The sequence below is a fragment of the Helianthus annuus genome, chromosome 13, assembly GCF_002127325.2.
Source record: "Helianthus annuus cultivar XRQ/B chromosome 13, HanXRQr2.0-SUNRISE, whole genome shotgun sequence".
Taxonomy (NCBI): domain Eukaryota; kingdom Viridiplantae; phylum Streptophyta; class Magnoliopsida; order Asterales; family Asteraceae; genus Helianthus; species Helianthus annuus.
In genome coordinates, this window is record NC_035445.2 from 128,179,171 (window position 1) to 128,206,946 (window position 27,776).

At 37.8% G+C, this 27,776-nt stretch overlaps 2 protein-coding genes and 2 long non-coding RNA genes across 8 annotated transcripts; 1 reads left to right on the forward strand and 3 right to left on the reverse strand.

Moving 5' to 3' along the window:
• The first annotated feature begins 2,438 nt into the window (after window positions 1-2,438).
• LOC110901663 (disease resistance protein RPV1-like) lies at window positions 2,439-2,834 on the forward strand. The gene has a single exon (XM_022148473.1). It carries the CDS (start codon window positions 2,439-2,441, stop codon window positions 2,832-2,834), a length of 396 nt encoding a protein of 131 aa, XP_022004165.1.
• Window positions 2,835-5,296: 2,462 nt separating this feature from the next.
• On the reverse strand, window positions 5,297-6,745 carry LOC110901664. Its single transcript, XM_035982351.1, has 3 exons — window positions 5,882-6,745; window positions 5,605-5,817; window positions 5,297-5,515 (listed from the first exon to the last, which is right to left on the reverse strand). The coding sequence occupies exons 1-3, from the start codon at window positions 6,743-6,745 to the stop codon at window positions 5,297-5,299; spliced, it is 1,296 nt and encodes a 431-aa protein (XP_035838244.1).
• A 3,263-nt stretch (window positions 6,746-10,008) lies between these two features.
• LOC110899279 lies at window positions 10,009-12,885 on the reverse strand. Of its 5 annotated transcripts, none has more exons than XR_004877622.1 (9): window positions 12,417-12,885; window positions 12,174-12,258; window positions 11,949-11,997; window positions 11,567-11,876; window positions 11,339-11,378; window positions 11,157-11,221; window positions 10,970-11,022; window positions 10,798-10,881; window positions 10,009-10,694 (listed from the first exon to the last, which is right to left on the reverse strand). It is a non-coding gene; the product is annotated as an uncharacterized LOC110899279 (long non-coding RNA). The 5 variants fall into 5 exon arrangements; XR_004877624.1 differs by having other exon boundaries at window positions 11,339-11,381; XR_004877623.1 differs by having other exon boundaries at window positions 11,339-11,397.
• Window positions 12,886-14,950: 2,065 nt separating this feature from the next.
• Window positions 14,951-16,636, reverse strand: LOC110899280. Its single transcript, XR_002570087.2, has 2 exons — window positions 16,561-16,636; window positions 14,951-15,847 (listed from the first exon to the last, which is right to left on the reverse strand). It is a non-coding gene; the product is annotated as an uncharacterized LOC110899280 (long non-coding RNA).
• Between the last annotated feature and the right edge of the window lie 11,140 nt (window positions 16,637-27,776).

Consider the following 27,776-nt stretch of genomic DNA (forward strand, 5'->3'; position numbering starts at 1 on the left):
TCATTCATTTTTAGAGGTGAACATGCGAGTTAAAGCTTTGGATCCAGGGGCGGTTCTTAGAAGGGTTGTGGCAGGGCCACGGCCCGGGCAAGTTTTTCGGCCGTAGTGCTAATTTTCTGCATTTCGATCGAAATTTTTTATATATACTATGTTTGGCCCGGGCTTGCCCGGAGTTTTTTTAATGTCTGTGTCTTTCAGCCCTGACACGTTCAACAGGCAAGATCCGCCACTGTTTGAATCATCTTTATTAATTTTGCCTCTTAAAAAAATTATTCCTACTTACAAAGATGGTGACTAGAATCATGAAAGGGGGTTGAGAAAAACACTTTTCGATGTTGATAGAAATGAATGTTTCATAACTTGTCTATAAATCTATGAAAACAAAGGTGTGGAAAAACCTAGATTTAAACCGTTAAATTTAATAAATTATAATATTACAATTATCATTGAACACATAATATAAACACATAGTTACGTTAAAAGCTAGGGAAAATTGCATATTTCTCCTTTAAAAATACTTTTAATTGCATATTTACCCAAGCCCAATTTAAAGTTGTATACTTCCCCTTATTTGCTAAAATGACTAAGTTACCCTATTTAAAATTGAAAAAAAAATCCTACTCAGATTCATACGAAAAACCAGGTTCAAAATACAAAAAAAAAAATTAAAAAAAAAAAATCTTTGTCTCTCTCAGGCTATTCCAAGGTAGGGGTGTTCATCGAATAACGAATTTTCGAATTATTCGAATAATTTTAACTTTTCTTTGAATTCGAATTCGATTCGTATTCGATTAAAACTTACCCAATTCGATTCGAATACGTATTCGAATAAAAAATCCAATTCATATTCGATTAAAAATTAGAATTCGAATCGAATTCGAATAACTTCGATTTGATTAAGTTTCTTTTAAAACATATAAAAAGCTATTAAAATAAAACATAAATTTTAAAGCAGCTATAAAGCACGATACTACATTAAAAATTTCCAAATAAAGTATCATAAGTCTAACATTCAAAACGAGAATTCGGGATAACCACTACAAGTTAATATTTTTAGGGTTAGAAATCTATTGATAGATTTACTACTTAGGTTTTAGTTATGGGACATGTAGTGGGTTTGGTAGCGGGTAATTTTAATACTTGGAATAAATTTTAAAAATAATTTATAGTATAGCCCAATAAAAGTTATATATGTATTATATATAAAAATAATAGATAAAATGTATAATTTTTATTTGAATTCCGAATTGAATCGAATTTGAAATTATAAAATCGTATTCGATTTACTTGACTCGAATTGAATCGAATTCGAATTCGAATTCTTATAATCGAAAGGAATTTTTGATAATCGAATCGAATTTAATCGAATTTCGAATTTTTCGAATTCGAAACGAATTCTGAACACCCCTATTCCAAGGTCGTGGAATAAACGGCTGATGATTACGTTGGCAGCAATTCTATCTCTCAAGCAATTCAATCGCCAACGATATCATCTTTCTTAGGCGATTCCTTCTCTCTCAGGCGATTCCATTCTCGGCGCCGGTGATTCAGACAGTCGCGACTCAGCCGGATGGCCATTCTTCCTTAGTCACGATTCCACAGCCAACCGTTTTATAGGTGCGATTCGATTTTGATACTTGTTTCATTATCATGGTCTAATTCAAGGTTTGATACCATCAGCGATTAAAGCCTACTTGGTTACTTGATGCAGAGAGCAGAGTATACAAATTCAAAGTCCACTCACTCCATATGACCATATATACTTACTAAATTTATTGTTGTATATGTTTTGCCTAACCATCTTTGTTTTATTAGATCTTTTATATATATGTCCTGTAATCGTTCCAAATCATTAAAGATACATAACAGATATATTATCATGGTATGCTCTACGAAGCTTGATCAGTTTGTGTGTTTTCAAAAGAGGTAAATATTTAAGTTTTGTAAAATTAAGGGTAAAATAGCCATTATATAATTTATCTTTAATAAAATAAACTAAAATGGGTAAATTTGTAATTTTAATAGTTTATGACGGGCATATATGCAATTATAATTTTGAATTGGGTAAATATGTAATTAATAAGATATATAAGGGGAAATATGCAAGGGGTATAACCCGTATAAATTGTGTAAATATGTAATGAATTGGGTATATAAAGATAGTTACGTTAAAAGTTAAGGGGTGAATTGGTTTCTCCTCCTAATTGCATCATTTTCCCAAAATTAACCCGTATAATTACCAATGCTTGAACATTGTTTTCTTATTATAAACTCTAGATCGAGGGCAATTCATCACTAACAATGATTCTTTCAATCATTTCTTATAAATCTCCCAAGAAAACTTTTTTGATTTTATAGTACTTCTTTTCACTAAACAAAAGAAATAGTTTGCTTTGTGCTCACTTCGTGGCTTCATATAGTACTTCAACTATAACTTAATGGCCTATTCTTCAACTTTAGTCATTCACAAGTGCTTCACATATGATGTGTTTTTAAGTTTTAGAGATAAAGATACCCGTAAAAACTTTGTTGATTATCTTTACTTTGCTCTTCAACACAAAAACTTCCGTGCTTGCAATGATGATAAAATAAAGAAAGGGAAAATGATAAATGATGAGCTCATCAAATCCATTAAAGACTCAAAGTTCTACATTATAATATTCTTTAAGAATTATGCATCTTCATCTTGGTGTTTGGATGAACTAGTAAAAATTATGGAGTGCCATAGGAACGCAGTTCAGGTTGTTTACCCGATCTTCTATGATGTAGAACCTTTTGAAATCCGCAAACTAAGTGAGGTACTTGGAAAAGCATTTGCCAAACATGAAAAGTAGAAGCGTGTTGGCAAATGGAAAGAGTTAAAACAGTTTTATTATTCAATCTAACGTGTTATGAATTTACATCGAGATAGATAGATGGTAAACGAGTAACAAGTTGCGCCACAACCCTTTTTGAATAACAAAACTAAGGTGTTGTTTGTTTTTTCAGAGGTAAAACGTCTCCGGTCTGCTGACCACATCTGCAGACATCTGTAGCTGAAGAGGTGGACCAAACCTCTGTAGTCTGCAAGAAGAAGACTGTTTGTTTTTTTAACTTCTACAAACACAAAAACTCTAATCAAACAATCTATCAAGAACTCTAATCAAATAATCTATAAAGATGAAGAACAACTATAATCAAAAAACAAAAATTCTAATCAAACAATTTCTCAAGATAAAAGTTAATACACTCCTAAAATATGAATAAAAGTTAATAATAGAATCATTGGTCAACAGCAATGTAAACAAAACAAAATTAAAACCCTCCTATGAATTTAAAAATTGTTACATCCCTAATAAAGTTACCAGCCATAGCTAGCCCTCGAGACCAACAGTATGCAAAATCACTACTTTCCAAATTGAAGGTTTTAACTTCTTAGCTAGAGATGGTTTCTGTTGAAGACAGCACACAACAATTCTGATGCGTGTCACCATGGCATTTATCGTTCATTTCAACTTCAAAATAAAATTTGCTTCTTTTAAAGCGAAACATGGAGAAGACGTTAACAAGACTGAATCAGATGTGGAGGTGTAGGAGGAAGGGGTAGAGGAGAAGAGAAGATGCTAGGGTTGAGGATCTATGTTTTGAAAAGAGGGCAGAGGAGAGGAGAAGAGGTTTGAAGGCTTGAGTCCACATCTGCCCCAAGAAGAGGTCGCAGACCTTTTTTTAATGAAATCACTTCAAGAAAACAAACGCATTGCAGACTCAAACGTCTGCGCGTGGTCTGCGTGGAGCAGACATAAGAGGTCAAGAAGAGCTTTTCATAAAAAAACAAACATCCCCTAAGTCTTTTAAAAACTACGCCCATAGATTTCGGGGTTATAATATTATTATGTATACATGAATGCATGAATGTGTGTATAAACAGTAAATATAATATGAGGGCACGATAGCTACAATAGTAATAGCAAAAGACAAAAAAATAATACAACAAAATGATATTAAAAAAAGATAGAAAATGTCTAAATACTTAAACAGACATATTTTTTATTTTTAATGATCGACTAAAACGCTTTTCAAATGCTTTAAAAAAGTTTATTTTTGATGTTCTAAGGTAATCATTTTTCTTTACAAGGATTGGTATTTCATCAACTGATACAATTGATTCATAGAGGGTATGCTTTGTAAACACACTATATTTAGACATGTCCAATTTGTATGATTTAAAAATAAGATTTGTACAAAGTTTATATCCATTGTACTCACTAGTAGACTACCAAATAGAATACATTACTGTATGTTTTTTATATATAATGAAAATTTGCCGGTGCGTAAATAGCTTCTTTTTTTTTCCGAAGACGTATTATATGATTTTTTTTTCGAAGACGTATTATATGAAAAGATGTTTGTATCACTTCCACATTTTATTTTTTATATTTTTCTGCCTGTACAAAAAGTTAAAACGTTTGAAATTTTAGTACTCATTATTATGTTAAATAACCATGTTGGAAGAACCTAATCATGAGGTAACATATCTTAATCAATCACTTGTTCTTGACAAGATCACATTTTATATAAAGCAATATTTCTGTTTATGTCTCGTTAGAGCACCCACAATAATGAATTTTAGCCTGTTTTAAGAGCTAATGTAGTGTCTGATGACGTTTTAGGCTATCACCCAGTTCTTTTTTTTTTTTTTTTTGGTTTAATATTTGTCTAGTGAAAACTATAATTTTATTCTTTTGATCTATAAAACAATAATGTTTTGAGTCTGTTAAAAGTATAAGAATCACTCAGTTAAAAATTTGAGTCGGTTCTAAGCCCGAAACCAGTATCAAGCCCACACGAAACTAAAATTATGTCAATCTTTACCTTTTTTTGTTCTGGTTCGGTTTGATCCGGTTTTAGACTAAGGTACACCCTTATTAGACGACCATCCCTAAAACAACTCCTTTACAATAAACTAAGTCTCAGTTTTGCTTTGATACAAAAAAAAAATATTGCTTCCTGCATCATGCTTTGCAACATTATACCATATGCTTTAATTAGCTATATACATGGTTAGCCATGATGTGATTAATGGTCTTTATTTGGTGGCTATTAGCATTATCAACACATTCCCACTAAACCTCAGTCTTGTTCAGGACAGTTAGAGGTGTCAAAGGCGCGACCTGTTAGGTATCGGGTCAAAACAAGAAACTTTTTACTACCTTTGTCCAAACATAATGTGCCATATCAAAAAAAAAAAAAAAAAAACACCACCATTAGAAATCATTCAAACCAGCTTTACATCTTTACGTGTTCTTAAAACATCAAATCAATATTGTATCATTTCCGTATTATCCAAATCATTAGCACGTCGTCCAACCCTTTTCAGATTCTCCTGAAGATATGACAACATTGCCTGCTTTATCCAACAACAAGTATGATTAACCACGTACCCTGTAACCGAATGACGCCAACATCTTGAAGGATGCAAGGCGCAGAAACGACATGAACTGTCCGGAGTTCTGGACGATGATTCCTCACGGGACAACTGTTACCAGAAAAAGAAGAACGATTTATGACGGTTATTACCAAGTCTGCAAAGGAGAGTAGAATAAAGAAGAACGATTTATGTTATACCTGTAGAATAAACTCCCAGAAATCCGAGATGCAAATAATAAGATTATTAACCCGGGGAGAAACCCATAGCATGGAATCAGAAAGATTAACCATATTGGCAGATCCTGAACTTGTCCTTACTGCTATCCACGAGATTTCATCGAGCGGTGGCACAAGGGTTTCTCTAAGATATTTTGGTATTATAACATTCTGCATTCCAGCATGCAAATAGAACTGTAATTCCATAGCACAAAACCTAACAATAAATAATCAAAAAAGCATGCTTTCAAGAAGATACCTTGTCTGAATTAGTAGAAAACTCCAACCTTTTAGCATGTTTCAGACAATGCAGCATTTCAGTTAATCTTGTGAACCAAATCTCATCACGCTTTTGGTTCAGATCAGGATATAGCTCAAGATAAGCTATAGTAAGACCGGGTAAGTTGATGTTTGGATCCGGAGCTATTGTACTGCCATTGTACTTGAAAGAAGATAGGTTTGGGGCATCAATGGTGAGACCCACGGGCTTATTGAATCCGACAAACCATAACTTGTGGAGAGAATTACTTGAGATGTTAATACATCCAGTCATATCACACCCACCAAGTGTCAACGTCTGAAGATGCGGAAACCTTTCGTTGCAGTTTATGAACATCATGGTGTTCATAGCAACCCCGACTAAATGCAAAATCGTTAACTTTTGGCAGTTAATAAACTCAATTGTGCATGGTCTGACACGCGGTCCGTGGAAGTATAAAGTCTTAAGATTTGGTGTGTTGAGGTACAAATTCTTTAAGCTTCCACAGTATTTTAAGTGAACGGTTACTAACTTTAAATTCATAAGCTTCAGGCTTCTCATCCCTGGGCATTTAGTTAGAGAAAGAAACTCTACTGACTGGAACTCATCATTCAAAAGCTTTGGAAATTCCAGCTCGTTTAACCGCTGCTTGGTCAGCCAGAGTACTGCTTGGTTTTGTGCACTTAGTCGGCGCCATTTTCTCGATAAAAAACGGACATTATCTTTGTCTAGTGGTGGAAGAAAAGACATCATATGTTGAAGTACATTTTCAGGCAATCTGGAGATTGTGTCTTGCGGATCAAGAATCCCATGTTTGCTTTCCAAAAATCTTTCCCAAGAAACCTTTCTAGCATTTCGCCGCATCTTGATACCTTGCAGAAGGGTTTATGACTGCAAAGGTTGAATAATCCACTATACAAACAGGAAGATATATAAAGCACCAATTTTTTAGTGCATTCAAAACATGAAATAAGAGGACATGTGTAGTTCCTAGGCGATGGTTCAGCTATCTAGACGCAATAATTACCAATTGATTCAGTTTTTTTTATTGCAAGTTATTTATTAGCTGCCGTTCAAAACAAAAAGTTATTTATTACCTTTTGAACTTTTGGTTTTCATGTTTTACACATTTTGTTATTCAAGCTTTATTTTTTTTTTTTTTTGGTGGGGGTTAAGTTTTTTTATGAGGTACAGTTTTTTTTTTTTTTTTTTTTTTTTTTTTTTTTTTTTTTTTTTTTTTGTAGGGAGGGGGGGGGGCCCTTAGGTTTTTGAGTGGTGGTGGGGTGGGTGGGGTGGGGGTTTAAATTTTGGGTGGTGGTATAGTGGGTTTAGGTTATTGAACACTTATCACTCTATAAATCTTTCTTACATTTCTTACAATTAGAAGTTTTTGTAGAATAACTTAACCCATATAAAAACGGTTACTTAACCTTCAATTAGCAGGTCATCACGCATTGCTCAACAAAAATGGGAGGTGAGAGACAGGGCGGGTGGGAATACCCGTGACGACCCAGGAAAACCACAACACGCAGTGGCGGAACTAGCCCATTAAATCAGGGGTATCCCAAAAAATAAAAATTGTCGTGCAATCATACAATATTAAAAAACGAAAATAAATAAATAAAGTAAAACAAATACGTAATTGATTTGTTCACTTATTTTTTCATAGTTGAAATCGTTTCATCACCTCGTCGTCTTTTACTTTGTGAAGAAAATCATTTTCGACCGCACAAACCATGACATTGTTCAAAAATTCCGGGCCCATTTGATTGCGTAAATCCGTTTTGACAAGCTTCAATTTAGAAAAACATCTTTCAACGGTTGCGGTTGCAACTGGTAAAACAAAAGCTAGCTCCACTACCCGATAAACCAAAGTACAAGAACTATGTGTTTCCATTTCAACCATAAGACGCGCAAGATCACTTATTCCATTCAACTTTGCAAATCTACCATCACGGCGGTGTGGATCGTCTTGAATCTTTCGCAATCAAGACGGATCGTCCTAAAACAAGACGAGAGTGAGTCGACGGTTCGGTTGTTCTCACCCGTATAGGCATGAAAGTGTTGTCGGATTGTCCTCCAAAAAGGACCGCTCGAGCGCCTACCCGGCGTGTGGTGGCTCAAAGCTTCGACCCACAACTCGCAAAGTGCAATATCTTCATCTTCGGTCCATGCAACGGCTGCGATCCTCTGTTTTTTTTTTTGTTTTTTTTTTTTTTTTTTTGTGAAGTGGTGGAGCTTGTAATTTAAAAATGAAGAAGTGGGTTGTATTTATAGTGTGAAATTAGAATTTTTTTAAAAAAGGTAAGTTCTTTAAAATTTTGAAAGTTGTTGATGCATTTAGTGTGGATGCCGCTAGTGACATAACAGGTCAAAATCTCTCAAAACCTTTCAAAATTAGAATGTTCGTTTAATGAACCTTTATCCAATGAGTCCTACACTCGAATAGGTATAAACCACATTATATCCGGACTACGCTTAATCTAGCGAACTGATCATATTCTTAACTAGCGGATCATGTCTAAGGAACTAACCTATGACCCGTATACATTCTAACAGATAACTTATTCTGTTCACTCCGAACTATAACCCCCCCCCCCCCCCAGAAATTCGGACTTGTGTTTTAATACTTTGACTTACGGCTTTTGCTATATTAAAACCATTATCGGTTGGAAGTTAGCAAAAAGGTAAATAGTCGTAACTTTTTTGTTTTAAAACTTGGGGTATGGCGAATACGCCACTTGGAGCGGGTATTACTATATATTAATAAAGGAAATGAAATGAATAGTGATTTTAATATTATAATAATGTATGGTTTTTTTAATACTTTATTATTTTATTAGAGTAAACTGCCATTTTGGTCCCTGTGGCTTGGGCACTTTTGCCATTTTAGTCCAATTCTCAAACTTTTTAAATCTAGGTCCCTGTGGTTTCACTTTTATTGCCATTTTAGTTCAAAATTCAAAAACCTCATTTTTTTACTGTTGCAACCTGTCTATTTTGTCCTTTTGTGCATGGACATTTTTGTCTATCTGATTTTCATTTAACCTATTAAAAAACAATGATATATTGTGGGTCCAATCACACCCACACTTCTTCTTCTACCTTACATAACAACCACCATCCATCAACACTTCCACCACCATCAATCTCCACCACCGCCACCATCTATCTCCACCTCCACCACTGCTCAACGTCACACCCAATTATTATAATAATACAGTTTTTAGGCTCCAATTTCGCACTTATTTTCGTCATACTTCAACTGCCATCTTACCACTTTCTCACATTAAACAACACATTTTCTCCATCCATTGATGTTATTATCGAGTCTTGGTGCTAAGCACCCAGATTATCTATCAGAGTACATATATATATTTTAATCTGTATATATTCTTTTACCGGAGTGAATGCATTCTACTTAATTAATTACCACCCAATTTTATTACTTTTCTTCATTGAGTCATCAGTTAAAGCAGGAAATTTTATTAATCTGACGCAACTTATAATGGATCTGGAATCTTGTATTCATCAAAATCATCAAAAGGTGAGATGGGTATGTTGTAATTTGCCAAAATACAAATTAAAAACACCCATTTGAAAAACTTATCTTTTGTGTACAGAAACAGTCATGGAGTACAGTTTTGACATTGGCTTACCAAAGTTTAGGTGGTGTTTATGGAGATTTAAGCACATCACCCTTGTCAAACCCGTACTCTTTATGGACCATGGAGAGAACCGGCGACGTTTTGGTTGTTAGTTAGGGTTCCGTGGTAGACAGAGCCGAAGCCGCCTTGGCTGAGACGGTTGGAGCCGGAGAAGGAGGCGGTGGCGGCGCTTGGGCGGAGTAGGGGAGGTTGTGAGGTGGTTTGGAGGAGGGGACGGTGCGTTTGCGTGTAGTGCACTTGCGGAAGCAGAAGGTTAGGGCTAGGATGAAGGAGAAAGCGACGGTTATTGGTGGAATGAGATGGAGCTGGTTGTGGTATGGTGGATGGATGTGGTGGTGAATGGCGATGGCAGTGGCAGTGGTGGTGCACGGTGGTGGGGAATGATGGTTGATGTGTGAGAGAAAGAAAGAGAGAGTTTGGGGATATGGTTATAGCAGAGATATAATTTGGGGAAGAAGATGAGATATAATTTTATTTTATTATTTTAACTAGGAGTAGCGCCCGCCGCGTTGCGGCCGGGTACACATTAATTTATGATGGAATGGAAGCTGAGTCTTTGTTACATAAGGATGTTTCTTTCAGTAACATCTACAAATAGCATATACAAAATGGTCTCTAAACAGTAAACACCGACTTCTTTAGGTTCTTGTAAATTGAAGATTAAAAGATTCACTTAAAGATCTTCTATTCTCACTTGATGCTTAGTCAAGTGACTCATCTGACTTGACTTTTATTAGTCATCAGCATTTACCATCTGTTCTAAAGATCCCTTTAATTCCCACTTTCGGTTGCCTAACTTTCTCGATTTGCTTTTGCACTCTACCTTCAGTCTATCTTCAATTCCCCTTATATTTCTCATTTTCTCTAGCACCTCACCTGCGCTCCATAACTTCAATCTGCCTTTAATTCATCTTCAACTCAACCCTTTTTACACATCTCAATCTAAATCTTTCATCCAACCATAAAGATTTATCACTCTTCAAAACTAAATGAATTGTCGTCGCATAAACCTCATATCCATCTCCTCATTAAGCGCAACCTTTAGTTACCTGCAATATTCTTTAGATGACTTGACCTTTGGAAAATGAATTGCATGACACCTCACTACCGTTGACTTTTCCTTTCCATATATCACCAAAAATAGACTGTGCCAAAAACATTAACTTGTTAAATAGATATGAAGCCAGTTTTAATCATCCTTTAAATAAAATGTCCCAAAAAGCCTCAAAATAATTATTAGTTAATTACCTCATTAGCTTTAAGCATGTATATGTTTTTAAATCCAACTCAAAACCATAGAATTACAGTAGCAAGAAGCTTCATGGAAAGAAACTGCAAATTTGTTTATTAATTATCAACAAACTAAGTTTTTTTTTATTTAACTTAAATAGATAAATACCAATAAAATATATAACTCAACTTGATTGTGTAAGGACTGAACATATCATCCAACATGAGGGCCTTTCCAGTTACCTACATATCAATCAATCCCATATGAAAACGTGAGATCATATATAATTAACATATTATTCTGATTATAGGTTGTTAGAATAAGCCAATCTTCTTTTTTTAATAGATAAAGACAGAAAGAAAGAAGACCAATTAACCTTGTCACACCTAGTACAATGGCTTGTAACAGCTTCATCCTTCCACTTATTTTCTCTCTTCTCACCTGAAAAAATATATATTTGTTTGTTATTAATAATCAGTTTCATATTATTCAAAAATCTAAAAAAAATTAAGATGGTATTAATGCGAATAGAAGTATGAAAATGTGGACGATGGGTACCCTTTCAGTAAAGCATGGCTATCAGTAGCTTGGCCTCGTCCTGCTTTAACATGAATGAACTCAACAAAGAAAGATTCTTTAGCGTTTAGATGTAGAAGAACAGAATGAATGGATTGATTTATATTAGATGAGATAAGATCAAACTTACGGGATAACCTATTCTAGCAATTTATATAAAAGTACGACATGAAAAGCAATGCCACGTCGATGAACATTATACAAACATACCTTTAATTCCAAGGATCGTAGGAGGATTCATGAAGTAATGTCCAAGGATAAGAAGAAAAAAGGTTGCCTTGTTTTGCCCCAACTCGCCCATTTTACAACCTTTCATCCAATGACCACCCGTTCAAATGAAATTTGTATACCTTCTGATTAATGGTGTGGCATTGTCTGTAAAGTACTGCCGGTCACAGGAACACCAGACACGTACGATTACATATTTTGAAACATCAGACGACTGATTAGGGAACAACCGAGAAACCATTGTGATTTGAGCGAAGACCAGAGTCAATTAGGCTAATACACGATTTTTAACCTAGTATAAATATATAATTGTCAAAAGTAAAAGCGAAAAAGATGTGATGTATGAAGATATGAAAAACAATACCCAGTCCAAGAGCTGAAAGCTTAACATCATTGTGCTGCTGCATATACCTCTGCAAATAGAAACAAAATTACAAAAAAAAAAAAAAAAAACCACTAATAATGTTAAAAAGATCACAATTAAGACCAGAAAATTTGATCACACAATCCAATTAATCTAATTTAGCATTCTAATTCGGAGAAAATTGAATTCACAGGATAAACATTTGATTGTTTCAGATGAATTTACCATGGCAAGATTGACATAAAAGAACAGAGGCTTCTTGGTGTTAGAAACTTGCTACCTAGGGTTTCGCAAATCCAGCAAAAACGGTCTGCAAAATCAAAAGAACGGATATGATCTACAACACTAAAAAATCTCATAACTTAAACAATCACAGGCCACAAAATAAGTAAACCTAAATTACATAAAACTGCAATTTCAAATCAGATCTAACAACATAACATGTGAATACCATTAAATTAAAATCACCTGCGTACGGATAACAGATCTGATGTCTGAATCTTCAATCGGACAGTTGAAATTAATCTCAACTTCTAAGTAAGTAGAGCAACTAAAGTCATAAAAACTGAACTCAGTACCGGAATCTTAGAAAAAGTCTGGCTGACGCGTGTTGCCGTCGCCGGTCACCTATCCGGCTGGTACCGGAAGAGGACAGGACACGCGCCGGAAGGGGTTGTCGCCAAAGCATCGTCGTTCCTCTTTCGTACGTCGCCGAAACTTGATCGATAATTTCTACTCGTGTACCATCACAAACCCTGCTCGTCGCCACCAAGGACTACCGTGATAAGTGAAAACCTAGTCCACCTCTTGAGCCACCATCACCAAAATCATTCCGATGACTGGCGAATATCTGGTCGCAGATTGTGTAGAATCTTTGAAAACTGAGGGGAAAATTGTAGGAGGCAAGCGTGGCAAAAGAAAAAATCGAAAAGGTTGGTGGTCAATTTGAAAAGGCAAAAAAAGTCCTGCCGCACTGTAGCACTGCTACAGTGATAGGAAATACTAAAAATATTAATTTTTTTTTTACTTTTTTTAACTGTATACATTATTTCTAATGACTTTTAGACAATCCCATGTACAATTAAAAAGTTATTACAACAAAACTTGTAATGATCAAAATACCCTTTACTAAATTAAGGAAAATGACAAAAAGCCAAGTTTTTTTTTTGAGAAATCTAATCTTATTTTGCTTTTGTACCAAAATAGCAAAAGTGACCAAACCTCAGAGATCAAAATGGCAGTTTACTCATTTTATTATTATAATATTAGTTATTTTCTTTACTTTTTAACTTTAATCTTTTTTTTCATATCAGGGGTTGGGATAAACTTGGTGTCAACCGGTATCAAACCAGTATTGGTATCGAAAATACCGGGACGATCCTTTTCGGTATTAGTACATGAAGGTAAAATCTGACACTAATACCGAAAACGTCAAAAGTTGGTGCCGAATTGATATTGGAAATCTTTTGGTTCGGGAAATTCAGTGCTGCTACCCGTTACCATTTCTCATCCCTGATCACGGTTACCGTACGAACAACGATATCGTACAACTTTTTTTTGTTGATTTTCTTCAACTTTTAATTTTTTTCTTTTTTGAGTTTCAGGGGTAGGGATGAGCTCGGTGCCAACCGATACCGAATCGGTACTGATACCGAAGCTCAAGTCAAATGTGACCAAAGCTCAAGTCATCGTAGGTATCATACGGCCACACACACTTTTTAGTGGCCTTAGAACTTAAAAATGTGGCTAAAAGGTACCAACATTTTTTTGTTAAAATCTAGCATTTTCTCCATTATGTGTGGCTAAAGGGTTGCAACAACCACATGAATTTAATTTAAGTGTGACCGTTTCTATTATATAGTCACATATATTTACTAAAAAGTATGTTTTAGCCACGTCAATTTGAAAAAAAAAGTGTGACAAAAAGTGTTGTTGTAATCAAACATTTTGTCTATTAAGTATGGCTAAAAGGTATTAACGGCCACATGAATTTACTCTAAGTGGGGCCGGTTCTATTATACAGTCACATGAATTTATTGTAAGTGTGGCTAAAAACTTTTACTAAACACACAAAACACTTTTGGAATTTTAAGTGTGACTATTTTCTAACTTTTGGTCACACATATTTATTTTTTCTATGACATTTGTTATCAGTTCGTCACACGATAAAAACAAAGTAATGATGGTGTGACTATTGTCTAACATTTGGTCACACATATGTGTTTTTTCCATGACATTTGCTATCATTCTGTCACATAAACAAAAAACAAAGGGATGAAAGTGTGGCTAATGGTTATGTATAGCCGCATTAAATTTTGTAATTATACGTGTGGCTATTCTCTAACATTTGGTCACGGAAAACTTCCTTTTCCCATGAAGTTTGGTATCATTCTGTCACACAACAAAAAAACAAAGTAACTACGGCGTGGCTAGTGGTTATTTAAAGCCACACCAAATTTTATAATTTTAAGTGTGGCTATCGTCTAACCTTTGGTCACACATAATTTTCTTTTCTCGTGACGTTTGATATCATTCCGTCACACAAATAAGAATCAAAGTAACTATGGTGTGGCTAGTGGTTATTTATAGCCACAAGAAATTTTGTAATTTCAAGTGTGGCAATTGTCTAACATTTGGTCACACGTAATTTTATTTTCCCATAACGTTTGGTATCATTCCGTCACACAATAAAAAACAAAGTAACTATGGTGTGGCTAGTGCTTATTTATAGTCACACGACATTTTGTAATTTTAAGTGTGGTTGTTGTCTAATCTTTGATCACACATAACTTTTTTTCCATGACGTTTGGTTTCATTCCGTCATAGAAACAAGAAACAAAGTGACTATGATGTGGCTAATGGTTATTTATAGTCACACGAAATTTTGTAATTCCACGTGTGGTTGTTATCTAACCTTTAATCACACATTTTTTTTGTGGTTCTATGTGACCATTTTCTTGTAATTACCTTTTTGTTAAATAAAAACTACAGTGAACATTAGAAAACTAAAAACCAAATGCTATTAATAATAATAACCCAAAATCCATACATAAGTATTCAATTTAAATACCAATACTAACCTATCTACAAAACTTGCAAATGAAAATGACTTTACACATAAACTAAGAACTATTTCCAGACTGTTTTCTTCAAGTCCGCATACTCATTGTTTTAGACCTAAAAGTGCTGCAAATTTGCATTCATGGGTTCGTGGCACATTACTGCTGTTGTGGTGGGGAGTAAACTTGTAACTTGTGGCCAATTCTGATGTTGTATGATCCTCCAATTGTTTTATTCATGCTACTTGTAAACCCATGTTATGGTAATTTGCACATCTAACACATGCTCATTCTAGTAGACTGAGATAAAGAACTTACACACATACTTGTCAACATATATATGCTTGATCTGTCCATAGCTGGAACACCCGCCTTCCACATCATCTTAGTTAATGTCCAAATCAAATTTTGGAACAACCTTTAGGATAAACAAATGTTTGTCAATTCAAGCTCAGAATCAAAAGTATCCATAATAACTTAGTTGGGCCAATGGTGGCAAGGATCCTGAAAATCAAAGAACACAGAAATGAAGTGAAGTAGATAAAGAATCAAAGATAAATGGCCAAAAACAAACTGTATAAACTATCATATCCTAAGTTTCAGCGGTAGCTACTTCATGCATTGCACAATTTAGGTGTAAACGACCAATGGCATATTAATCCAAAATGCAGCACCAGCAAATATCAAAACAAAAACAGCAGATTCACGCGCTTTTCCAGAGGTAGAAGATATCCAGCTGCTCGTTCTTCATTACCATCAAAAAGCTTCAAAGCTTGTATAACTGCATCTCTACTGAACCCGAGTTCAACAAGCTTCCCGATTTTGGCTTCAAATAGCTCCCTGAACTCACAAACATACATAAACAGAGTAAGTAAGTAAGAAATTCATTTTCTGATTAGGTTATATTTGAATTTATGTTTAATTGAATTCATTATAAACACTAAAAAACGAATTAAACAAAGAAATGTACATGTGTAGAACTGCCACTAACAGGTCCAGCAGGTTAAACAAAACAATGCAAATATTAATCAGTGTTATCCTTCCATACTAGGGGTGTAAACAAGAGTCAGGCTGCTCAAGAGCTAACCGAGATCGGTTCGTTAATAGTTCGAAAAGACCCATGTAAACTGTAAAATGAAACAGGCTGGCCCATTTAAACTGCAGAATGAAATAGGCTGACCCATTTAAACTGTAAAATGAAACAAGCTGACTTATTTAACCTGTTTAATCAAACAAGTTAACACGTCAACCTATTAAAAAATAAACTCATAAAATAAAAAAATATTGTATATGTTCAATCTGTTTACGGCCTATTTACAACGTGTCAGCTTACTAGTCGTGTTGGGTTCATCAATTCAAACCACTACACCTCTACTCAAAACCATCTTTATTCTGTATGTAACGTATACCACCTAACAGTGTACCTACTTTATACAACAAGTTAAATCACATGCATCAACTTTTTTACATCTAAACCACTTTTAACTAAAGTTTTGATTCAAAAAGTTCCACTTTAAATTTGAAATATCACTTTATTAAGTCAGATAATCAACCTAGCTATAGCAAGGCCCCATATAATGTGCTCATAAATTGGGATGAACATTAGCACCACAAACATCCCCAACACCCTGAAAAAACAAATTACAAAATAATGATCAAAACTGTTTATAAATCAGAAAACAAGATTATAGACAATTAAAATTACTTACAGCGAGTACCGGTGAAAGGGGAGCAATACGAAGGAAGCCACAATGAGAAGAATGTGACAACCCTCACAAAACCAGGTATCCGTACGACATAATTAACTATTAATTGTTGCCTAATTATTGTGCTTAACTGAGATTTCTGATAAACTGCTACTTGATTGTTGATACTTGTACATATCTGCATCATACTTTGATTTTTCCGTCACTACATTATTTACTTACTGGACTCTAGTGACAAACATGATGCACAAAAGCACAGTAGCATTTGAACGGATAACCTAGTGAACATGCTGATATAGCCAGCATCAGGCAAGCACTGCCTCTAAAGGCCTGAATGAGCCAGAAATATTTTACTACACCCATAGTGTGTGTAGGGATACAAGGGTTGTATAACTGCGTCTTTAGGAATAAGATACAGAGATTGGATGTGCCTAAAACGTACTCTAAGCACGAAACACAGCACTTTTATCAACATACTAGCTTCTAGCTAATTAATAAAGTGCCAAAACATGAGGAAATATTCCCGACACTTTGCAGAATAAATTGTGTCGCTAAAAATATTATTTACGACGCTTAAAGGATTACTTAAGCACTTTAACGGATTACTATCCAACCGAACAACCGGACTATACCCGGAACATAAAAATATTGCCAGAAATATTATTAGCCTTTTTCTGAGCCAGTTAGGGTCCCTGATTACCCTAACACCCGCTTTATAACGCGTCACGCAACTAACGGGGTTAATCTCTAAAAGTAACCAACTTAATGTAACTGAGCACTAACTGAACAATCGAGATCCAACCGGATACCCCCCCCCCTTTGGGCCGGTTCCATCCTCATGGAACTAGGAGTACACTTTTTGATTATTTTATTGTTGATTGTGGATATCTAGAGAGCATAAAAATCCGTTGGACGATGAACCAAGTTTTGTCTATAAAATGCACACATAACCCACAAGACTTGTCATCCACATATCACCAACATTTTCTACTCTCTCCCTCTTGCTCTCTTCTCTGCCGTAACCCACCCCCACCACACCTCCATTGCCGGTTTTTGATCTTGCCATTCCAAGCTTATACAAGTGTCGAGGATCACGTATAAGGAAGCTTGATGCAAGCGGAAGTTGAAGGACCTCGTTCATTTGCTTTTATCCACGCCATTTCCGACTAGATTCTTCCCTAGCCCCGAGCTAGAGGTATAATGTTTAAAACTCGCTCTTGATCGTATCTAAAGTGGTTAATATGATTTTTAACGGTTAAAAGTTGGAATCATGCGTTTTGAATCTTTAAAGGCTACTAAAACTCGAATATTGTTGGTTAAAAGCTTATAACGCGTGTAAAAGTCGTAGTATTCGAATATGTTGGTTATTGAGGCCCGATCTACGATGTGGTGGCTCTTATCATCGTTTAACCCGAATTTGTTAAGATCACGAATCTTGACATACGCTTGTTTCTATCGGTACAAGGGTTAAAAGGTGAAACTCCACCACACGAGAAACATGAACTTGGGTAAAAGTATTTTGACTTGTAAAATAGTAGTTAAAACGAGCCGATCTACGTATGTGCAAGTGGTATATTCGTAGAACCAAGTGTCGAGAAAATCATGTTTTATAAAAGTTGGATGACATGTTAATAAATATGATTTTTACAAACTGCAAGTGTATAAACACTTGTGAAACGAAAAGATCCGACAAAATAACAATTTTTACAAAAATTGTCGGGAAGTTGTAAAGAATGATTTGTTCCAAAAACGGGGTTTTTAAAAGACTAAACTATTTTATACATAGATCCACTAAAAATAAGGTGATCTACACTATGACTTTCGGAAAAATTACAAGTTCATGTAATAATGCGATTTTACATACTAGTCTACAAGTTTAATGTATTGAAACTGGTTTGAAGTATCGGAACTTGATTGGTTGATTAAAGAAATTGTTGGAATGATTTTGTAAAAGAAAATGATACGCTTGAAAGCGTGGCCACCTCCAGTTACAGGGGAAACTCTGGCGAAATTTTTCTAAAAATCTAACACTTAGGATTATTTACAAGTGTTAAACTATTTTGAAATGTTTTCAAAATATATTTCGCCATGACTTTATTTATTAAACAATCGGAGGTGGGATTTTCACAAAAACTAAACGTGGTAAATATTTATTCGATAAATATATTTTTCACCACACTGTTTATGATTATTTTGTGAAAATATATAAATATTATTTTTAGAGTAAAAATAATATTTACAAACTTTGTCGAACCCAAAATAATACCAACGCCTACACGACAAACATATAAGTTACAACGGTAATTACTATTACTGCTAAATCGCCAAAACGTAACTTACGCTTTATCCGGAAATATTTGTCACACCCCCAAAATCCACACGCGGAGTATCACCGCTTGGGAGCGTGACTGACCAGGATCAAGCCACCAATCATATTGAACATGTAGTTAATATTAAGTAAAATAAATGTAAACTATCCATACAATACGATAGGTGTTCAAAACATAACCATAGTTTCAAAGTGTAGCGGAAGCATAGTAAATAAACCAACAATAGTAATAGTTTTAAATGTCATAATAGTTCAACGTAGAAACCACGATCCTTGCCCACAACGACCCGCTTCTCCAGTGCAAGCTCCAAGTACCTAACGATCTGCAAGGCATGTAACAGAATGATCAACAAACTAGTTGAGCGAGTTCACAGTAAGTAAATGCGTAATAGTAAGTAACGGGTGGCTCTACAGGGCCTATAGTAAATTATACATGTGGGGGCTTCCCATGTTATGTGACCACTAGACTATTCGTATTATCCCTGTTCTTCGTCCGAGAACAGTAGTGCGTATGAGGTGTGCGTAGGTTTTTACGCACGTATCCTTTGTATCGAGGATAGTAATTAGTATATGACCACGTAGGTGTTATCCCGACCTACGGAAGAAGTAAGTAATGCGTACACGTAGGTTTTACGTGCGTGCCTGACATCCGAGGCAGTAATGGCATATGACCACGTAGGTGTTATCCAACCTACGGAACCACGTAGGTGTTATCCCAACCTACGGAACCGTCCTGACATCCGAGGACCATGATAGGTGATAGTCTAGGAAAAACGTTTGTACATTATAAGTCAATTGAAACCTTTAACCCATTCCCACGACCCGGGAATCCCATGCCTTAGTAGGAGTGTGAACTCACCTTGGTTTGCTCGGTATGCTAGGTTATGCACTCACAAGTAATTTAATCACGTCCTATTGTATGCACGTATAACAAATCAGTTCATGTTCGCAATGATACGCATGCAATCTAATGTCACATAGTGCTTGATAGCCAATATCATGCATCAATCATGTATCACATAACAGTCAGTTTGCATATCGGCACAACACGTATCATTTCACATTTAATCATCAGCTAGTGTACACGAATACAAATGTTAACATTCATCACCAAGCATGGCATGCCAAATAAATCAAGCATACATTCCATCATTCAAAGTATGTTCATAACCATATATCTTTCGATCCACCCTTATCTTTCGGTCCACAGTTATCACAGTTATCTTTCGGACCAAATGTTATGTTTCGAACCTAATGTCATCTTTCGACCAACTGTCATCTTTCGGTCAACCTAATTATGTTTCGGTCAATGCTATCCTTCGGTCAATGCTACTATGGTTCGAAGGACAAGTACCTTTCGGTCACAACAACTATGTTTCGACTAACAAGTATCTTTCGGTCACAACTATGTTTCGAATAACTACCATCTTTCGATAGATATCAGTTACGTTTTCTCAAAGTTTCCAAGTTTATCCGTGATTATCAATTAACACAAATTCAAGTATTCAGTTACCTCAGAATCGATCAAACAGGGAGTTTTCATATTAAACCTCATGAACCCTAACTTAGCCACATGAACAATAATAACATAATCGAACCGGCCCTAATTCACTATCATGCGATTCTATTAAAACAACATCAAAACCTCAAGTATAGACAACCAATCATGCTAACTGAACCGTTCGAATGCATCACATACATAATCGATTAAACAGGTTAACATCATACAAACAATCCGGCCGATTAAGCAAATCTGATTATATGTCCGGCTGATCAATCAAACATGTTCGGCCGGCTACATCTAATAGGCTCATGTTCGATTCACACATTCATACTCGATAAATCAAAAACACATAATCCCAAATCAATGTAGACACTAACCGAAAATCTGGATTACGGAATGAAATCCTTCGAACAGAGAATGGGTCTGCTATGCCGTCACACACACACAATAGAACTAGGGTTTTTTTGAAACTAACTGTCGACTTACATGCATTCACGTATTTAAATCGTATCACAGGAATGGGCCAAGCCCATCCGAAAGACTGGGCCGAAAGATGTCGAAGGATATGTTTCGTGATCCTTCGGGCCGAAAGATGTCGAAGGATCCTATCTTTGCTCGAAGGGTATGTTTCGAGATCCTTCGAACCTAAGGTTATCTTTCGTGATCCTTCGATCTGTATGTCATGTTTCGTGACCTGGACTAAGTGTTTTAATAATAATTCTAATATTATTTTCTACCACAGCAAGTAATCACATATAGGCAAAACGACAATACGTTTCATTAAAACACAACGCGTACAATTTCAAGTCCACAATCCAAACAACTAAACAGTCAAAGTCAACGCGCATTTAATGCGAAAGTGAAAGTCAGAAACTCGAGTTGTCACATTATCCCCAACTTAAAAGAAATTTCGTCCCGAAATTTGGTACGCACTCACTGAGGAAGCTAGGTAAGTTACATCGTTCACTGGTTTTCCTGGGGTGTCACATCATCCCCCCGTTGATTTGGAATTTCGTCCCGAAATTCAGTAGTAGCAGCTTCAGCCTCAGAAGTGGATGCATTGGTTTCGAATAACTGGGGATACTTTTCTTTCATCTGATCTTCGCGTTCCCAGGTATACTCTGGGCCACGCTGGGAGTTCCAACGAACTCGAACAAGAGGGATTCTCTTGTGTTTGAGGACCTTAACATCCCGGTCCGTGATTTCAACTGGTTCCTCGACGAACTGCAACCGCTCGTCGATAGTGAGTTCCTTAAAAGGAACTATAAGGGTCTCATCTGATAAGCATTTCTTCAGATTCGACACGTGAAATACATTGTGAACTGCACCGAGTTCAGGAGGTAGGTTTAATCTGTAGGCTACTTTGCCAATTTTCTCAATGATCTCGAACGGTCCGACGTACCGCGGATTGAGTTTGCCTCGTTTACCAAATCGAACCACACCCTTCCAGGGTGAAACTTTCAATAAAACCCGGTCCCCGACCTCAAATTCCAATGGCTTTCTACGCTTGTCCGCGTAGGCTTTCTGACGGTCGCGTGCTGCCGCCATGCGTTGTCGTATCTGCGCAATCTTTTCTGTGGCGTCCACTACAATCTCTGGACCCGTAATTTGACTATCCCCCACCTCTGCCCAACTGAGAGGTGACCGGCATTTACGTCCGTACAATGCCTCGAATGGAGCGGCTTGAATGCTGGTATGATAGCTGTTATTGTATGAAAACTCCACTAAAGGGAGGTGCCTTTCCCAGCCGTTGCCGAAGTCGATGACACACGCTCGAAGCATGTCTTCTAGAGTTTGGATAGTTCGCTCAGACTGCCCATCCGTCTGAGGATGATATGCTGTGCTCATGTCTAATCGTGAGCCGAAGGATTTGTGCATCGCTTGCCAAAGCTCCGACGTGAATCGTGCATCGCGATCCGAAATAATAGAGGTAGGCACTCCGTGCCTCGAAACAACTTCTTTAAGATAGACGTCTGCGAGAGTGGAGAACTTGTCCGTTTCCTTGATCGGCAGGAAGTGTGCAGACTTGGTGAGTCGATCAACTATGACCCATATTGTATCGTTCCCACGCTGAGATCTAGGTAGACCTGTAACAAAATCCATGGAAATTTCTTCCCATTTCCATTGCGGTATCTTAGGCTGCTGAAGTAGACCAGCTGGTTTCTGATATTCAACCTTGACTCTCGCACAGGTTAGGCATTTGCCAACATAGGTGGCGATGTGGGCCTTCATACTAGGCCACCAATAAGTAGTACTGATGTCGTGGTACATTTTATCTGACCCTGGATGTACCGAGTAGCGAGACTTGTGAGCTTCATCCATTACAAGTTCGCGTAAACCGCCATAAAGTGGGACCCAAATACGCCCCGTTACATAGTAGGCGCCGTCTTCCTTTTGTTCCATGCGTTGCCTTGAGCCGCGTAAGGCTTCAGCTTTGACGTTTTCGGGTTTCAGTGCTTCTAAGTGAGCAGCTCGTATCTGTGCAGGAAGACTAGACTGAATCGTAAGCTGTAGCGCTCGCACGCGCTTAGGTAGATTGTCTTTCCGACTGAGGGCATCAGCCACCACATTGGCCTTGCCTGGATGATACTTGATGGCACATTCATAATCGTTAAGTAATTCGACCCATCGTCGTTGACGCATGTTCAAATCCTTCTGCTTAAGGATATGCTCGAGACTCCTGTGATCGGTGTAAATCGTGCACCTGGTACCATACAGGTAGTGTCGCCATATCTTAAGCGCGAAAACAACAGCTCCCAGCTCCAAATCGTGCGTCGTGTAGTTCCGTTCATGAACCTTGAGTTGCCGAGAAGCGTAGGCTATCACTTTATCACGTTGCATCAACACACATCCAAGACCCTGGATGGATGCATCACAGTATACCACGAAGTCATCTGTGCCTTCTGGCAATGAAAGAATAGGTGCGCTGCAGAGTCTATCCTTTAAGTACTGAAAAGCGGTCTCTTGCGTATTACCCCATCTGTAAACGACACCTTTCTGTGTTAGCATAGTAAGTGGTTGCGCGATCTTTGAGAAGTCTTTAATAAATCGCCTGTAGTAACCCGCCAAACCCAAGAATTGGCGTATTTCTGTCGGTGTACGTGGTGCTGGCCAGTTTCTGATCGAATCAACCTTGGATGGATCGACATGAATCCCATCCTTGTTCACCACATGGCCTAAGAAGTGGACTTCACGAAGCCAGAAGTCGCATTTTGAAAACTTTGCGTACAGTTGCTCCTTTCGAAGAAGTTCCAAGATAAGACGTAAGTGCTGCTCGTGCTCCTCCTGACTCTTGGAGTAAATCAAAATGTCGTCGATGAAAACGATAACAAACTTATCAAGATAAGGTTTGCACACCCTGTTCATAAGATCCATGAAGACTGCAGGCGCGTTCGTAAGCCCGAATGGCATGACAAGAAACTCGTAATGACCGTAGCGAGTTCTGAAAGCGGTTTTGGAGACGTCCTCATCCCGGACTCTCAGCTGATGATACCCTGACCTTAAATCAATCTTGGAATAGTAACACGACCCTTGCAACTGGTCGAATAGGTCATCTATGCGCGGAAGAGGATAACGGTTCTTCACCGTCACCTTATTGAGTTCGCGGTAGTCGATGCACATCCTGAACGTACCGTCTTTCTTCTTCACAAATAACACTGGAGCTCCCCAAGGCGAAGAGCTTGGACGAATAAAGCCCTTTTCCAAGAGCTCTTGTAGCTGCTTCGACAGTTCTTCCAGTTCGGTCGGAGCTAAACGATACGGTGCGCGGGCTATTGGTGCTGCTCCAGGAGCTAACTCAATCTGAAACTCGACTTGACGATGAGGAGGTAAACCAGGTAAATCTTCAGGAAACACTTGAGGAAAATCACGCACAACTGGTATATCCTCCAGCTTCTTTTCCTTTGCTGATGCGTCAGTGACAAGTGCCAGAATGGCAGTATGTCCCTTTCGTAAACATTTCTGCGCCTTTAAGAAAGAGATGATGCCAACCACAGCACCACTCTTGTCACCTTGTACTTCGAGAGGTTCTTGACTGGAGCGAGGAATACGAATAACTTTTTCTTTGCATAAGATCTCCGCGTGATGTTGGGATAACCAATCCATACCGATGACGACGTCGAAACTACCTAAAACTATGGGTATGAGATCAATCGAGAAAGTCTGACCCGCTAGAACAATACTACAACCCTTGACTACCTGTGCGGCTTCTACACTTTTACCATTGGCTAGTTCTACAACGTGTTTGGTGTCTAGGGGCGTTGGTGTACGTTTTAATAATTTACTCATTTTCAATGACATATAGCTTGTATCAGCACCCGAATCAAATAAGACAGTAACATAAATATCGTCGAGAAGAAACTTACCCATAACCACATTGGGATCATTCACTGCGTCACCCCGACCTAGCACAAAAGCACGACCCCGAGCTTCGTTGCCATTGTTGTTGTTGTTTCCCCCGTTATTGTTGTTATTGTTCCCGTTGCCCTGATTGTTGTTGTTGTTCTGGTTCCTGTTTAGCTGAGGGCAGTGTCTCTTGATGTGACCTTCAGCACCACAATTATAGCACCCCTTGTTACCCTGTTGCTGATTCTGCTGTGCCGGTAGCTGCTGCTGGTTCTGGTTCGCAGGCCGAGCGCTTCTACAATCTTTGGCCTCATGACCCATCTTGAGGCATCTTTGACAACGAACCTTATTACACTGGCCACTGTGATGTTTGTTGCAGGTGTTACACTTTGGAAGGTTTCCTCGATACCCTCCCTGTCTGTGGCTGCCTGAGGAGTGCTGACTGGGACTCTGGTAACTGTCTGTCTTTCGTTGCTGAGCTTGTGACTGTACTGAAGCTGACCCCTTGCTAGAATCCCCATCCCATTTTCTCTTACTTTCACTGGGAGTAGCAAGTGTAGTAGAAGCAGTAGCGGTAGCAGTAGCACTGACACGCTTAGGCAGTTTATTCTGTTCCACTGCCTGATCGGTGATGCGATGAGCGAGACGCTGGATTTCCTGGATGTTGTTGAGGTTAGCCGAGGTAACGTGGCTCTGTATTTCTGGTGCCAAACCTTTGAGATACAACTCAATACGCTTGTATGGAGGGTCCACCATAGTTGGACATAACACAGCCAACTCATTTGATCTCTTAGTGTAAGCTTCGATTTCCGAACCAACCATTTTCAAGTTATACAACTCGTCCTCCAACTTGTGAATGTCTTCTCTAGTGCAGTATTTTCTCTTGATCAGTTCTTTGAAATCATTCCAGGGTGTGGCGTTAGCAGCTGCCAACCCTAAGATCTGCACTTGTGCGTTCCACCAAGTGAGCGCAATCCCTTCAAGTGTGCCAGTGGCGAACTTCACCCTGCGAGCCTCAGGGCATTCACACATTTCGAAAACCGACTCGAGCTTTTCAAACCAGTGGAGGAGTCCAACTGCTCCCTCCGTGCCACTGAACGAGCTAGGACGACAATCCATGAAATTCTTGAAGGTGCACCCAGGTTGTTGCTGAGCGGGTTGACCTATTGTGTACGAATAGGGCAAAGTTAAGTACGAGAATTAATGTAGGATCTAAAGATCCTAGTGTCTACACTGCAGGGTATACTACCTGCTTGGGCGGCTGCAACTGCCGCAGCAATGAGAGCCTCTAGCTGGGCTTGAGTCATGTTAATTCGTGCGGCCATTGATCTTCACATCAAAGGCAACATAAGTGAGAAGGGTTCGCGAATAGTGCGATGACAGAAGAGTGTAAGCACATAAGTATTCTCATGCAATGACAAGTTGTGAGCAAGGTAATGTAAGCATACTACGAGCAAAGTTCTATGCAAATTTTAGCATGTAGGCAATAAACATAAACCTTATTACCTAGGAAGTTGAGTCTTGCACGTGGAGCGAAGCGTCGTTGTGGATCGTTGAGAGCACTGTTCTGGTTATAGTCTGGTTTTAATAAAAACGTTTTTCCATATTAAAACCAAGTTCTCTATAACCAATGGCTCTGATACCAATCTGTCACACCCCCAAAATCCACACGCGGAGTATCACCGCTTGGGAGCGTGACTGACCAGGATCAAGCCACCAATCATATTGAACATGTAGTTAATATTAAGTAAAATAAATGTAAACTATCCATACAATACGATAGGTGTTCAAAACATAACCATAGTTTCAAAGTGTAGCGGAAGCATAGTAAATAAACCAACAATAGTAATAGTTTTAAATGTCATAATAGTTCAACGTAGAAACCACGATCCTTGCCCACAACGACCCGCTTCTCCAGTGCAAGCTCCAAGTACCTAACGATCTGCAAGGCATGTAACAGAATGATCAACAAACTAGTTGAGCGAGTTCACAGTAAGTAAATGCGTAATAGTAAGTAACGGGTGGCTCTACAGGGCCTATAGTAAATTATACATGTGGGGGCTTCCCATGTTATGTGACCACTAGACTATTCGTATTATCCCTGTTCTTCGTCCGAGAACAGTAGTGCGTATGAGGTGTGCGTAGGTTTTTACGCACGTATCCTTTGTATCGAGGATAGTAATTAGTATATGACCACGTAGGTGTTATCCCGACCTACGGAAGAAGTAAGTAATGCGTACACGTAGGTTTTACGTGCGTGCCTGACATCCGAGGCAGTAATGGCATATGACCACGTAGGTGTTATCCAACCTACGGAACCACGTAGGTGTTATCCCAACCTACGGAACCGTCCTGACATCCGAGGACCATGATAGGTGATAGTCTAGGAAAAACGTTTGTACATTATAAGTCAATTGAAACCTTTAACCCATTCCCACGACCCGGGAATCCCATGCCTTAGTAGGAGTGTGAACTCACCTTGGTTTGCTCGGTATGCTAGGTTATGCACTCACAAGTAATTTAATCACGTCCTATTGTATGCACGTATAACAAATCAGTTCATGTTCGCAATGATACGCATGCAATCTAATGTCACATAGTGCTTGATAGCCAATATCATGCATCAATCATGTATCACATAACAGTCAGTTTGCATATCGGCACAACACGTATCATTTCACATTTAATCATCAGCTAGTGTACACGAATACAAATGTTAACATTCATCACCAAGCATGGCATGCCAAATAAATCAAGCATACATTCCATCATTCAAAGTATGTTCATAACCATATATCTTTCGATCCACCCTTATCTTTCGGTCCACAGTTATCACAGTTATCTTTCGGACCAAATGTTATGTTTCGAACCTAATGTCATCTTTCG